The 13,838-nt window shown below is 44.3% G+C and overlaps 1 protein-coding gene across 1 annotated transcript in view; it reads left to right on the forward strand.

Annotated features, from left to right (window-relative positions):
* The first annotated feature begins 3,248 nt into the window (after positions 1-3,248).
* Positions 3,249-13,838, forward strand: part of PITPNA (phosphatidylinositol transfer protein alpha) — a 39,639-nt gene continuing 29,049 nt past the window's right edge. Inside the window, 3 exon segments of the mRNA XM_050929305.1 lie at positions 3,249-3,377; positions 3,379-3,428; positions 9,395-9,425. Coding sequence (XP_050785262.1) covers positions 3,252-3,377; positions 3,379-3,428; positions 9,395-9,425 — 207 coding nt within the window. The 5' untranslated portion in view covers positions 3,249-3,251.

Consider the following 13,838-nt stretch of genomic DNA (forward strand, 5'->3'; position numbering starts at 1 on the left):
TAACAAATTTTGAAAACTATATTTAACCTCATGTTTCAGATATCAGGAGACAAGGTGTGTGGGGGGAAATTATTCTGAGAAGTCTTTTTTTTTCCACCCCTTTCTCTGAAACAGCTAATACTGGCTGCTGCTGAAGACAGGAAACCCTAACAGATAAACTATTGGTCTGATTGAATATGGCAGTTCTTGTCTTCCCACAAGGATTTATCTTATTGTGAGGAAGAAAATGGGTACTGACAAACTACAAAGTTCTATTTATACATACATTACTATGGATTTATACTCTGGATTTTTATGCTAAGTTGCCATAGTTAGCTCCCGCATTATGAATAATGCTCAGGATACTTTGTACTCTATAAACAGTGTTGCAAAGACACTCTACTGCATTACTTCCATTAAACTGAAGATTTTCACAAACACAGAAAGTATTCCTGATAAAAGGATTCTTATGGACATGCAGGGAGAGAAGGCTGCACTCAAAGAACTGTGCATGTGTGGGCTAGATCCACAAAGCGGATTTAGGCTTAGCATTGCAATACTTGGATTTAGGTGCCCTGCTGCCCAATGGAACTCACAGCCCTGAGTTAGGCACCCAGGCTCCCCATGTAATGCAGAGGGAAAGTTAAACACCTAAGACTGGTATTCACAGAAGCCAACAAGCTGAGCAGGCAGCTATTTAAGATAATCAGTAGGAAATGCTTCAAAAGGACTTAAATGCCTAACTCCCGGACAGAGGGGGGTATCCATCTCTGCTCAGGATTCATAGCTGTGAATCCTCGTGTGGAGTTCCACGCCTAAGCCAAGTTACCCCCTTCTTGCAAACAAAAAACAAACAAAAATTAAAGTGTGCGAGAGAGAGACAAGGAAATGGTGCTCACCCCCTTGCATTCAATAAAGCACTCCTAAAGGTGGAAGACCCAGATTCAATTCCTTACCCTTTATGATTTGGAACAGGACTTGAACCCAGGTTTCACAACTCCCATGATTGTCTTAACTACGGGCACATAGGGCATTCTATAGTGAGACTCGTTCCTGTTGAAGTGGTTTCATTTTGTATATACATTTAGATAGTCATGGGGCCAGAGTGAGTAAGAATGACTCTACAGCCTAGTGGTTAGTACATTCAGCTAGAAGACCCAGATTCCAGTCTCTGTGCCAAATCAGGCACAGTAGAGATCTGAACCTGGATCTCTCACATGAATACTAACCACTAGGCCAGTGGTTTTCAAACTTTTTTTCTGGGGACTCAGTTGAAGAAAATCGTTGATGCCCACAACCCAACGGAGCTGGGGATGAGGGGTTTGGGATGTGGGAGGGGCTCAGGGCTGGGTCAGAGGGTTGGGGTGCAGAGGGTCAGGGCTGCAGGCAGGGGCCAGGAATGAGAGGTTCAGGGTGTGGGAGGGGGCTCTGGGCTGGGGCAGGGGGTTGGAGTGCAGGAGGGGGTTGGAACTCTGGGCTTGGGGATGCAGGCTCTAGGGTAGGGCCACAGATGAGGGGTTTGGTGTGCAAGAAGGGATTCTGGGTTTTGGGGGGCTCAGGGCTGGGGTGGAGGTGCAGGAGGAGGTCAGGGCTCTGGACTAGGGATGCAGGCTCTGGGGTGGGAAAGGGGATTGGAGCATGGGGTGGGGCATGGATTTACCTCCGGTGAATCTGGTCAGTGGCACAGCTGGGCTTCAGAGGCAGGCTTCCTGCCTATCCTAGTACCACAGACCGTGCTGCACCCCAGAAGTGGCTAGCAACAGGTCCGGCTCCTAGGCAGAGGCACATGACTCTTGCCTGCAGGCAGCGCCCCCTCCAGTTCTCATTGGCCAGTTTCCGGCCAATGGGAGTGCGGAGCCAGTGCTTGGACAGCACACACAGCCCCATGGCCCCCCACCTAGAAGCCAGACCCGGTGCTGGCTGCTTCTAGGGAGCAGCACAGTGTGGAAACAGGTAGGCACTAGCCTGTCTTAGATGGACAGCACCGCTGATGGGACTTTTTAACATCCTGGTTGGCGGTGCTGACCAGAGCGACCCAATGCCTTACTTTGAAAAATGCTGCACTAGGCTGCTGGGTTTAAAGAGAGCACTATCACCACTTCCTCTGTGTTTTGTGCAAATTAGCCATGCTCGGACCTCACCTACCATATTGGACCCTAGGCACTGAGGGGACTTTACTGGTGAAAACTTAGACAGCTGGAGAATTCAGGCACCTATAGAATTGGGGAAAATGAGTGGATGGTTTGGAGATGTAAACTTTTGGCCTCAGGTGCTTAATATGGCAGTTAGGCACCTAACTCCCTTTGTGGATCTGGCAGTTGGTACGTGGTTGCTTAACATGGAGTTTTCACAGTGACTACTACAGTGCTGACAACTCTTCAGATATTTGCTGTTTTTCTTATCAAACCAGCTATTGGGAATGTGAGAATCTCAGCATTCATTTAAATAAAAAATAAGTTTCTAGCCCTCTTGGTTGTGGAGACATGCTGGAAAAGCATGACCCCAAGTGTAACCCACAAGTTCAAAACCCAGCGGGCAAATAATACCCAGAGTTTAGCTCTCCCTCCCTCCCCCAAGTGTGACGATTTCTCGGGCCTTTTTTTGGTTGCATGCTTGGGGTTACTGATACTGCAGCCAACATGATACGAAAAGATTAAATACAGAAGCAAGTTACTCTTTCCAAAGCTATCCTAATTGCCGTTTACTTAACGACCAGGGAGCCAGGAGCCAGCCTGTGCACCAGCTGAGCTGGGAAGGGCAGGCAGCAGAGGGAAGGTCCATACTTCTCAATAGTGCTGCCCCCTCGGAGGAGCAGAAAACTGGGCACTGCAGGCTACCTGGGAGTGCCCTGGCACATGTCCCAGCACAGCCACCTCGCCCCCGGGAAGCTGAGCGGGGCCAGCCCGGCCCTGAGGGGAGCAACCGGTCCCTGGTTAACCTAGAGTTGATCCTGACCTCGGACTCCGGCTCCCATCTCTGTCCGTAGCCTCCGCGCGTCCTTCTGGGCTGAGCGACGCAGCCATGAGGGGTGAGGCCGGTTCTCCTCACGCCCGGCCAGGCCAAGAGCCTATCAGGGCAAAGCGACACGCTGGGTACTGCCGGCGATCGAGCTTCGACTGGCGCGCCCAGGCGCGAGATGGTTACCCACCTTCTTTCCCGCCTACCCAGGCACCTCCCCACGCACATGCGCGTTAGACCTCCCCCACCACGACTGGCCCTTTAAGGTTGGCTGTGAGTGGGCGGGGCACTGCGGAGGATCGCGTCCTTACGCGATGATGAGGACAGCACGTTTGCGTGTCGCCGTGACGCAGTGGTTGCTGCAGAAACGGTCGGCTCCCTCCGCGCGGTGCGGTTCGCAGTGGAGCTCCTGGAAGGCGTCTGTCAGCTTCAGCGCGAGCGGGCGGGAGACGCTGCGGCGGCGGGGCTGCCATGGTGCTAATCAAGGAGTAGTGAGTGCGGGCTGCGGAGCACACGCGTCCCTAGCGCGGGCTGTAGGGAGTGCGGGGGCCGCTGTCAGGTCCCTTCCCCCATGTCCGCGAGTCCAGGTGCCGGTTAGCGGTGAGGCCGGGGCAGGGGCCGGCCAGCCTGGGGCAGGGTGAGGGGCGCTGTGCTCGGGGTCCCTGCCGCAGCCAGGGGCAGTGCCAGGCCTGTTTGCCGGCGCTCGCTGAGTCGCGGATCGCTCCGGCAACCCGGGAGAGGCTCCGTTTCTCTCCCGTTGCTTGGCCTTTCGTCGCCTGCTCGCCTCGTAGCGGGTGGTGGCCTCAGGGGAGCGGGGCCCTGTGGCTGGAGCCGAGAGGGAGCTCTGAGGGGTCAATGCCTGTGGACGCTGCGCTTATGACACTGGCATGGAAGCTTCAGGGAGCCCCAGTGATGTAATACACCTACATGACGCTGACCCGTCACACGTATCCCCGTGTGTGTGTGAGAATCTGGGGACAGCTCACTATTACTGCATGCGTGCTGCAACTCTTGGGGAGCGCGGGAAAGGGAAGGTCACTAAATCAGTACAGATTTTGTTTTCTTGCTGTGTGGATGTTTGTCTATAACACTGTAGGTCCCTTTGAGATATATGCTGTAGAGCTGAGAGTAGCTTAAATTCATGAGACTGTCGAAAACAATAGACAGGTCCTGCAGCTGTAATGTAAGCAGCAGAATGAGTGATCCAGCATTGGCCTGTTGAGAGAGCCCCTCTCCCTACAGGTTTCAGAGTGGTAGCCGTGTTAGTCTGTATCAACAAAAACAACAGAGAGTCCTTGTGGCACCTTAGGGTACTGGTAGTGATCGATTTATCAGGGATCGATATAGCATGTCTCATCTAGACACGATATCTTGGTCCCTGAACGCGCTCCCCATCAACTCCAGAACTCCACCAGAGCGAGTGGTGGTACTGGAGTCGATGAGGGAGCCGCGTCCGTCGATCCCGCACCGTGAGGACAGGAGGTAACTTGGAATAAGATACATTGACTTCAGCTACAGTATTCCCGTTGCGTATCTTACTTTGACCCCCCCTTCCCCAGTGTAGACCAGGCCTTAGTCTCTAAGGTGCCACAAGGTCTCCTCTCCCTACAGTGACTGATTTGACCATTTCTCTGTCATTAGGAGAGCTTCTACCTTTCCAATACTTCTTGGAGTAACTCTGGAAACTTTGAATTGTTTTTTCCCCTCTTGATCTTGAATATGTCAAGCTAATTGTTTCTAGTATGTTTCTCCTTATGATGCAACTTTCCTCTCAAGAGCTGGTAACCTCCCTGCACTATCTTTAGCTTTTCTTAGTTAGAGAAGGTTGAGTGTTCCTGAACTGAGTTGTGATTTCCCACAGTACAGATGACTGTCATTGCTATTTGGATAGCTCTATTAAAATGCTATTAGTGAACTCTGTTCTGTCCAAGACACAAAGGAAGACTTATGGTCAGGCCAGTATACCATCTCGTCCTCTATCCTGTCTCTGATAGTGGTTGCAACCAGATGCTTCAGCAGAAGTGTAAGAAAAAGAATCCATGTACTGGACTCAAAAAAATAAACTGCTTATAGGGACAGTTTCTTTTTTACCCACTATCAAAGGTTGGCTTATACCTGAAGTATGAGGGTTTACAAGCCTTGTCGTTTTAATCTTGTAAGTGTAAATATTCCTCATTAGCCCAGATCCTCAGAAGGCAGTGGGAGTTAGGTGCTTAAGTATCTTTGAGGATCTGGGCCATTATCCATATAAATAACTAATCTGTTTTAGAATCCAGCTAAGGTCTTGGCTTCTGTCTCGTGGCAATGAATTCAGCAGGCTACTTATACTTTTCCGTCTTTTTTAAAATCCTGCCTTTCAGTTTAATTGAATGGCCCTTCTTTTTGTATCATTAGAGAGGAGAAATGGAGCACCCAGTTTACCTTCTTCAGTCCATTAATTGTTTTGTATACCCTAGTCAGACCTGTTCTTATTTGTTTTCTCTATAAACCAAACAAGCAATCTTTTCAATCTCTCATCATTTGGAACTTTCCCTGGTCCCTCTAGCTTTTGCTGCCCATCAGTACCACCTGTTTTCTGTGACATCCTTTTTGAGATAGGGTGACTGGGACCAAACATAGCATTTTTCCATCCCATTCCTTATACATCCTAAAATGCTGAGTACTCTTTTGACTGCTGTTACATGTTTTCGATCCACTATAATTCTCACATCTCTTCCTTGAGTAATTACAAGTACCTTAGAAGCTGGTAATATGTGACTGAATTGTTCAAATTATTTCTTTCAATATACATTACTTTGCATTTTCAACACTAAATTCAATCTGCCACTGTCCTGCCTATTCAGTTATCTTTAAGTTCCTCTGATGGTCCTTGCAGTCATTTTTCGTTTTGATTAAGCTTAATTTGTGTCACTGCAAATTTTTGCCTCCTCACCACTCCCCCCCCCCCCCCATATCTGGATAACAAATATGTGCAACACTTGTCTTGCTAAGGAATGTTGGGATACTCTGGTGTCAGCTCTTTGCCATGTTTAAAACTGGCCATTTACTCTACTTTGTTTTTTATCACTTAGCCAGTTTATAATTTATCATAGTACTTTACCTCATGCCTCATACTAAGTTCCTTAATAAATGTCATGAGCGGCTTTATCCAAGATTTTTTTGGAAGGCCGGATAATCAGTTTTTCTTGACACTATTTTGTTGACATGGTCACGGAACATTATTTGGTTTGAAAGACAAGTTTTTCTCTTACATAAGCTGCACTGGCTTATCCCTATTTATGTGAATCTATATGTTTCATAGTTCTACTTAGTTATTTCAGTCAATTTACCTTGTACTGAAGTGAAGCTCATCTGTCTGATCGTCCCACCATTATCCCAGTAGGTATTTTAGAGATAAGTACAACATTTACTTCCCTCCACTCCTCTGATGTAATAACTGATTTTAAAGAGATTGCACTGCTAATAAAAATATTCAATCATTTAATTCTTAACATTTTCCTGACCTCTTGGGTATGTACCATCTGGGTCTAGTTCCTTGTGCTTTAATTGATCAGTTTGTTTCAGTACCTTTTTTTTTTTTTTTAATTTATTTATTTTTTTTGACAGCACTTCTCTATTACCTGAAAAGAGTAGGTTGGAACAGATAGCTCCTCAGCATCCTTTGTAGTGAGGAGTAATGCCAAGAAATCACTTTACTTCTCTACAATGTCTTCTTTTCCTTAATTGTTCCCTTCTCTCCCTGACAAAACAGCAGATCAGCAGACTCTCAAAAGCTTTCTGCTAGAGCTATAAAATAATTTCTTGTTGATCTTTCTTATGTCTTTGACTATTAGCTCTTCAAATTTCCTCTTACCACTTCAGATTTCCTCTCTACTTTTACCTGCCGTAGTATGCTCCTTTCTGTTGGTTTCACTGAGGTTGGATTTCTGTTTAGTAAAGAATACTCATTTGGCATGAAAACCCTCTTGAACCTTGCTATTCAATCATGGCATGGTGGGTTTCTTCATTCCTGATTCCTTTTTGAGAGGCGGGGAATGTATGCTCTTTGACTGTTATGGTTGATCAATCTAAGGATTTTAGCTTAGTTTATTTTGACCTTTTGAATCTTTTTGACTAGTGTCATCACTTTTTAGAAACCCTTTTGGAGTTTTGTCACTGTGCTAATTTTTGGTACAATGCCTCCCCCAAGGATGTTACACTTAATAGTGACCACACTATAATTACTTAGTGGCTAAACTGTAGTTACAACTTGGGTTAACTCCTGCATGCAATTTAAGACTTAGTCAAGGATAGTCTGTTATGTTCCAGGAATCAAACTTTTTAAGGTAATAAGAAATTGCTTCTCTATATGGGTAGCTGGAATCATACACTATTCCTACTTTATTGGATTTGGTTGCCTCTTTGGTGTCCTTCAACACTGTGCACTCAATATTCTTTTCCTGATCCCAAGGCTGGTGGTATTACCGTGCTAGTCTATTTATGACTTTTGATTTTTATACATTATATTTTTTACTGTACAGGTCTTTTCTAGTCAGATTACTAGATTCTTTGGAATATTTTAGGTGTAAAGCTGTTCTTCCACCTTTGACCTAATCTGGCTTCCTATATAGTTTATACTCGGGTATTATTGTCCCATGTCATAATTAAGGGTGGTGGGCTTTTGTTTTGTGATCATCTCATCGTATTTCAGTAATGTTTATTCTGTCAAGCTCCTGTTCCGTTACCAGGCAATTCTAGTTCATCTATCTTTGTTTTGAAGCGTCTTTAATTCCTATATAGATATCTGTAGTTTCTATTTTTGACCATATCCCTGTTTGTATTTAACTCCTTAATTTGGTGCTTTATTATATTCTGGAAAATATTTCTGTGACCTTAATCTGTCCATGCTTCAGGTCAGCTGTCATTTCTGTTTTATCTTTTACTGAATGCAGAGTTACCTTTATATTAGTCCCTACCCAAAAGATCTTATAATCTGAATAGACAGACCACTCAGGCTAGAGAGAGAGTGTATTGGGAGACCCAGAGGATGGTCTGAATTTAGAGCACACCCCTTTTGCTTTAAGCACCTAATGTATAGCTGACTGTGCTTTTACTGAAGCGAGCTGGCATTGGTGGGCATCCTGGAAGGAGGAATTGGAATGAAGAGTGAGTGGGCAAGGGAGAGAATTCCAGGTGTAGTCAGCAGTTCTGTGGAAATCGTGACCACAGCAGGAAACCTCAGACCCCCTTGAGATTTCCCTTGATTACTGGTCTCTTTATGCTTTTTGCAGGTTATTCTATTCTTTGATCTTCATCCCTTAAGTGTTGTTCTCACCAACCTGAACACCATTGGGGAGCTGGCAAATATTGAGTTGAATATTTATTAGTATAGAGGGAACAGAAGAACTAATAAGGAGGCTGTGAAGTCTAGGGGATAGAGCACTGGACTGGGGCTCAAAAGACCTGGGTTCTAGTCTTAACTTAGCTACCAGACTGCTGGGTGACCTTGGGCAAGTCTCTTTAATCTTACCCTGCCTCAGTTTCCCCATCTGTAAAATGAGGATGAAGATACTGGCTGACCTCTTTTGTAAAGCTCTTTGAGATCTACTGATGAAAAGTGCTGTATAAGAGCTTATTCTGATTATTTTGTTTGTTAGTTATTGTGATACTTGCTCATGACCTATGAAGAGAGGGACTATGGGGGAGGAATTGGGAAACCAGCTCTCTTTGAGGCTTGTTCACTTACTGCACTTTTATTACCACATTTATCAGATCTTACAACCCAATTAGAGTTGAGCCTGATCAGTTTTTCCGTAGGAGACCTCCAAGGAAACTAGAGGTTACAACAGGAAGTGGTGTTTATGATCGTAATGGTCACTCTTCCTTCAGCACTGAAACAGTGCTCTAGCAGTGGCACATGGTGTGCTGTACTGGAGTAGCTGTCTACTGGATGAGACAAAACTAAGGTCCTTGCTGCTTTATTAGAAAGCCTGTGAAATGTCTTGCAAGGATAAGGGGCTGGCGTGTATTTAGATAATTACACTGTCTCTCTAAATACCTCTCCCCAGTAGAGCCTGCTATACCTCAGACCTTTATTTGCTTCTTGGCAAACTACTGTCTAGTGTTACTGTACACTGTTAAACAGCTGTTGGAATTCAGTGGTGGATGAAGTACTCTGAGAAGATAGCCCTTATGTTTATACAAAGATTGCTATTAGACTATTTCACTTACATTTATGGGTTTGGTGTAAGGCCATTTTTTGAGTTACCTAATCGATGGAAGGCAGCAAGCACTGGGAAGGACACTGTGGTAGGTTAGAAGGAAACTGGTATATCACGCAGATTAACCCAAGCTAGCGGAGTTCTGGAGGCAGCCAGGAACAAGTGTTGCTATGTCTGCGGTATGAAATGTTTGTGTGTTCTAAGTGGTGCAGATTACAAGGGCTGCAGTTCATTTCCTGTTTTGTGTTCTCTTGCAGTCGTGTCATTCTGCCTGTGTCTGTGGAGGAGGTAAGTCCTTTTCCTGTCGCTTCCTTTTTGGGCCTTTTATTTAAACAAAACAGTGTTTAAGCTTATGATTGACCAGCCAACAAAAGTCAGGAAATGCAAGAAAGAAATGCATCCACCTTCAGGATTATCATGAAACAGTATGATCCAATGATTAAGACTGAGGACTGGGTGTCAGGTTTGTGTACCAAGCTCTTCTGCTGACTCAGTCTGTGATTTTTAGGCAAATAAGTTAAATTATATGTACCTGGGTTTTCCCATCTTATCTAAAATGAAGCTAATGATATTGTCCCTCCTCCTGTAAAGTGCTTTCAGATCCATGAATTACAACTCCTAGAGAAGTTAATGATAGACTTAGATTTGCCAGATTGTTCCAAAGCACAGATTCCTCCTTTGTCTGATATAATCATTTTTCTTTTAAGATGAGGAAACTTTAATAAATCTCTGAGTTTCCTTTTAATCTGGATTTGTCTACAGTAGAAGATTTAATTGTGTTAAAATGTGTTACCTAACAATGTTAAACATTCAGTGTAGATGCGGACTGTTGTGTTTAAAATTGTCAGTTTGTTATGGTCAATCTTGTTGTACACCATATGGTAGACAACCATGACCAACTATTGTGATTTTTAAACCTAACAGTACAAGAAATGTTCAGTCAGGTTAGTTTAATTTGATTGAAAACACACTTACCGTCTTTGTGGACACAGTGTAACACATTTCAGATTAAGGGCATGTCTACATGGGAAAATTTTTCTGGTTAAATCTACATAAGCTCATGGGTGAATTTAAACTAATAGGGGGGTTATACTGGTATAACTCCCTGGGTGGACATTTTTTATTCTGGACTAACAGCTTGCTTGCTTGCTGGTTTACCTTATGTCACTTTGGAAGAGGTTTAAGTTAACCCAATAAAAGTTTGGTTAAGTTAGTCTGAAATAATAGTGTATATCGGTTTAATTTCACACCTTAGTTTGTACCAGTATAACTTTTCCTGTGTAGACAATCCCTAAGTTTTCCACCTAGGGCAAATCTACACTAGAAAATTAAGTTGAGTCGACATACAGCTGCCACGGTAATTGAAATGTTTTTACACATCCACACTATGCTCTTTGTGTTGGCAGTGTGTATCCTCACCAGGAGTGCTTGCACTGATTTAACTGCCAGTGTGAGGCATTGTGAGATGGCTTCTGAAAGGCAGCAACAGTCAACTTAAGCAATGCAGTGTCTACACTGACAGTGCGTCAACCTAACTACATCGATATAAGTGCTATGCCTCTCACTTAGGTGGGTGAGTTACATCAGTGAGACCTATGTTTTAGTGTAGATGCTTACAGTTAGGTCAACATAAGCTACCTTATATTGACCTAACTTTGTAGTGTAGACCAGACGCTAGACTACAGCTTGCTGAGTTCAAATGAAGTATTAAACTGTGTTTGTGTAAGTGTTAAAAGGATTTTCAATCATGTTAATCTGAATCAATTGAGTTAATTTAGGAAAAATCCAACCCCCTGAGAGATGTAGTTGCATCACCTAATCTCCAGTGTAGACAGTGCTAGGTCAAAAGAAGATTTTTAGGGAGGTGGATTAACTACAGCAATGAGAGATCCCCTCTCATTGCCGTAGTGAGTGTCTACATTGAAGTGATAGTGGCGCAGCTGTATGTCTGTAGCGCTTTAAATGTAGACATACCCTTAACTGAAAAACACACCTTTTTGCCAAGGTAGACAAAGCCTCAGGCCTTGTCTAGTTTAGGATTTTAGGTGTGGTGATAGCATAAATGTGTGCTACTACATCTTAAATCCTAGTCTAGACAGGGTGTCGGCATTTAACATCATGTTAGTAGACAAGCACTGAGTGGCAGCTCATGAGTCGCTCAGGTAAATGCTGAAGCCATGAACTGGCTCTCAGTTGTACAGCAGCATAGTATTATGGCTCTATTCACACTGTGAAAAATGGCCCTTTGCTGACAATGATTGTCTGAGTGGGTCCTTCTGTTTTTCATTCCCTTCGCCTGCCCTCACAGCTCGACAGTAATGTTGAAAATGGCTTAATTGTAGCTGAGACAAATCCCTTCTCCAAGAACATGATTACTGGAACAGTGCTGAATGCAGTTTTGTCCTGTCTGTTCTAGCAGTTAAATCACTGTCAGCACTAGCTAAAGCGACCCACTGAGACATCCATCGTCAAAAATTTGTTATGCTCCCAATGTAGATTTTGGGGCGGTTTGCATGGTGAAATGCACAAGGTATGTGTTTGATACGTGTCTCCCTAAAGTAGTATGTTAATGTTTAGTCCTGACATTGTGCTCTCACAGTTAGGCTGTCTCTACACCAAAAACATTAATAGTCTAATGGACCTAGAGAAGACACTCCTCATTGGGAAGGAATAACTTGCATTTTAAACAATTATTGCTATGAACTTGTAGTATCTAGGAAGTAATAGTAGTATCCAGGCAGAACTTGTAGTATCTTGGTTTTGAAAATTTTTATCTAATTATTTTCAAATGTATTTCCTGGGCCAAACATGTACTTTGCTTTTTCTTGGAAGACTGCAAGTCTGCATAGGGAACTCCCTTTGGATGTAAACCATATTTCTAAACAAAATAGCTAGGTTACATTTAAAAAAAAGAAAAAAAAAAAAACCTAAAATTCCTAAAGCACTGGATCCATGTTATAGACCAATAGCAGTGAAAATTTGAAGAAGTCCCCCTCTCATTTAATCTAACTCATAGAGTGAACACTGAATCTACACTTCATAGAACTTGCAGCTGAGCAGGTCTTTTCCAGATCTTGTAAAAATTACGTCCCACTTTTTGGCTTTGTTTATATTAAGTATTTAACAGGTGTAGGAGATGGAATTCTGAGAATAGGTGTTTATAATGGATATGCTGATCTGATTATTTCTTCACTGGCCATTAAACAGCTGTGGAGCACTAACTGTTTCTGCTCCCTGGACTTCTGTCTTCTGAGCAGGGGCGGCTCCAGGCACCAGCACGCCAAGCGCATGCCTGGGGCGGCAAGCCACAGGGGGCACTCTGCCGGTCGCCGCGAGGGTGGCAGGCAGGTTGCCTTCGGCAGCATGCCTGTGGAGGGTCCGCTGGTCCCACAGACCTCCTGCAGGCATGCTGCCAAATCCGCGGGATCGGGGACCTCCTGCAGGCAAGCTGCCAAAGGCAGACTGCATGGGGCGGCAAAATACCTAGAGCCGCCCCTGCTTCTGAGACTGCACCCCTCTTTTATTTTCCCTCCCTTCTTGTGTTCTCAGCACCACTTCTTTGTAGAGAATTTCTACCAGGGAATAAATGCTTTTCCAGAGACCTACTTTCATATTCACAAAGTGGCCAAGGAGTTGGAATGAAAATGACTCTAGCCCTAAAGCGTGTCAGTAGCAGATGCTTCACCAGGCCTGGGCCCCTCTCGGGATATATTTCTCTGTTGCTGCCTCACTAGAAACCTTTCATTTGAAATATCAAGGTCCAGGGTTTACTTTACTTTCTAATGCCTTTTGATGAGAGAGCTGTGAGCACCATGCTCTTTGTACGTTTCCTTTCTCTGAATGAAACACCTACAGGTTTGGAGAGGCACATGCTCTGAGTTTTGCTTGAATAACCAATGAAAAACTGGCTTACTGCTGCAGCCCCATCCATTTGGTCATCACTATAATAAATCCAACCTTTTTGGTGCTCTTGTGCTCCTTTCTGATCTTGACCATAACTCTCTGGGGCTAAATGTAGCACGTTCCTTTGAAAACATGGGTGGTAGTAAAAGAGCAGAATTGTTGCCCTCTAGTAGCTTTTTTCTTCCCTCCAGGCTAAAGCAGCATGATGTTAGTCTCTTCTCCCTAAAGACCAGCCCAAGAGGGCACACATTTCTCTTCCCTCCCCCGTATGCACATTTTGGCCATGTGGTCAAATGGGGTGATGCTGAGTGTTTTCTGGTCCTGCAGTTGAGAGCTGATCACAGCAGGCGAAAGTATTTCAAGCTGTTTACAAAACAGACAAACAGACTTTTTTCTCTCAACTAATAAATGGTGAGCAGAATTGTCCTCTGTTCTCTTCCGAGGTGACATCTGTGCAAGGTAAAGCTGTTTAAGTCTTTGAAATCCTGCCTCTGTGAAAGGCAGTTGGCATGTGACTGCATCTAGAATTTTGCCTCAGCATTCGGTATCTTATTCCCAAACTGAAGAGCACTCAGAAGAGCAACAGCAGTAGTCAGGGCAGAGAGAATGAGTTATAGGGGAGATGAAAAGAGTTAATTATGCAATATATTTTGAATCAGCAATGACTAGCAGGAGATACGATTCTGCAGGTATCCAAAACATGTAAACATCCAGATGGAAGGGGAGTCATTTAGGAGCATCCAAGGGGCTATAACTAGGAGCAAAGGAATTTAATCAATGAAAGGAAAATGTAGTCTG

The sequence above is a fragment of the Gopherus flavomarginatus genome, chromosome 19 (genome assembly GCF_025201925.1).
Source record: "Gopherus flavomarginatus isolate rGopFla2 chromosome 19, rGopFla2.mat.asm, whole genome shotgun sequence".
Taxonomy (NCBI): domain Eukaryota; kingdom Metazoa; phylum Chordata; order Testudines; family Testudinidae; genus Gopherus; species Gopherus flavomarginatus.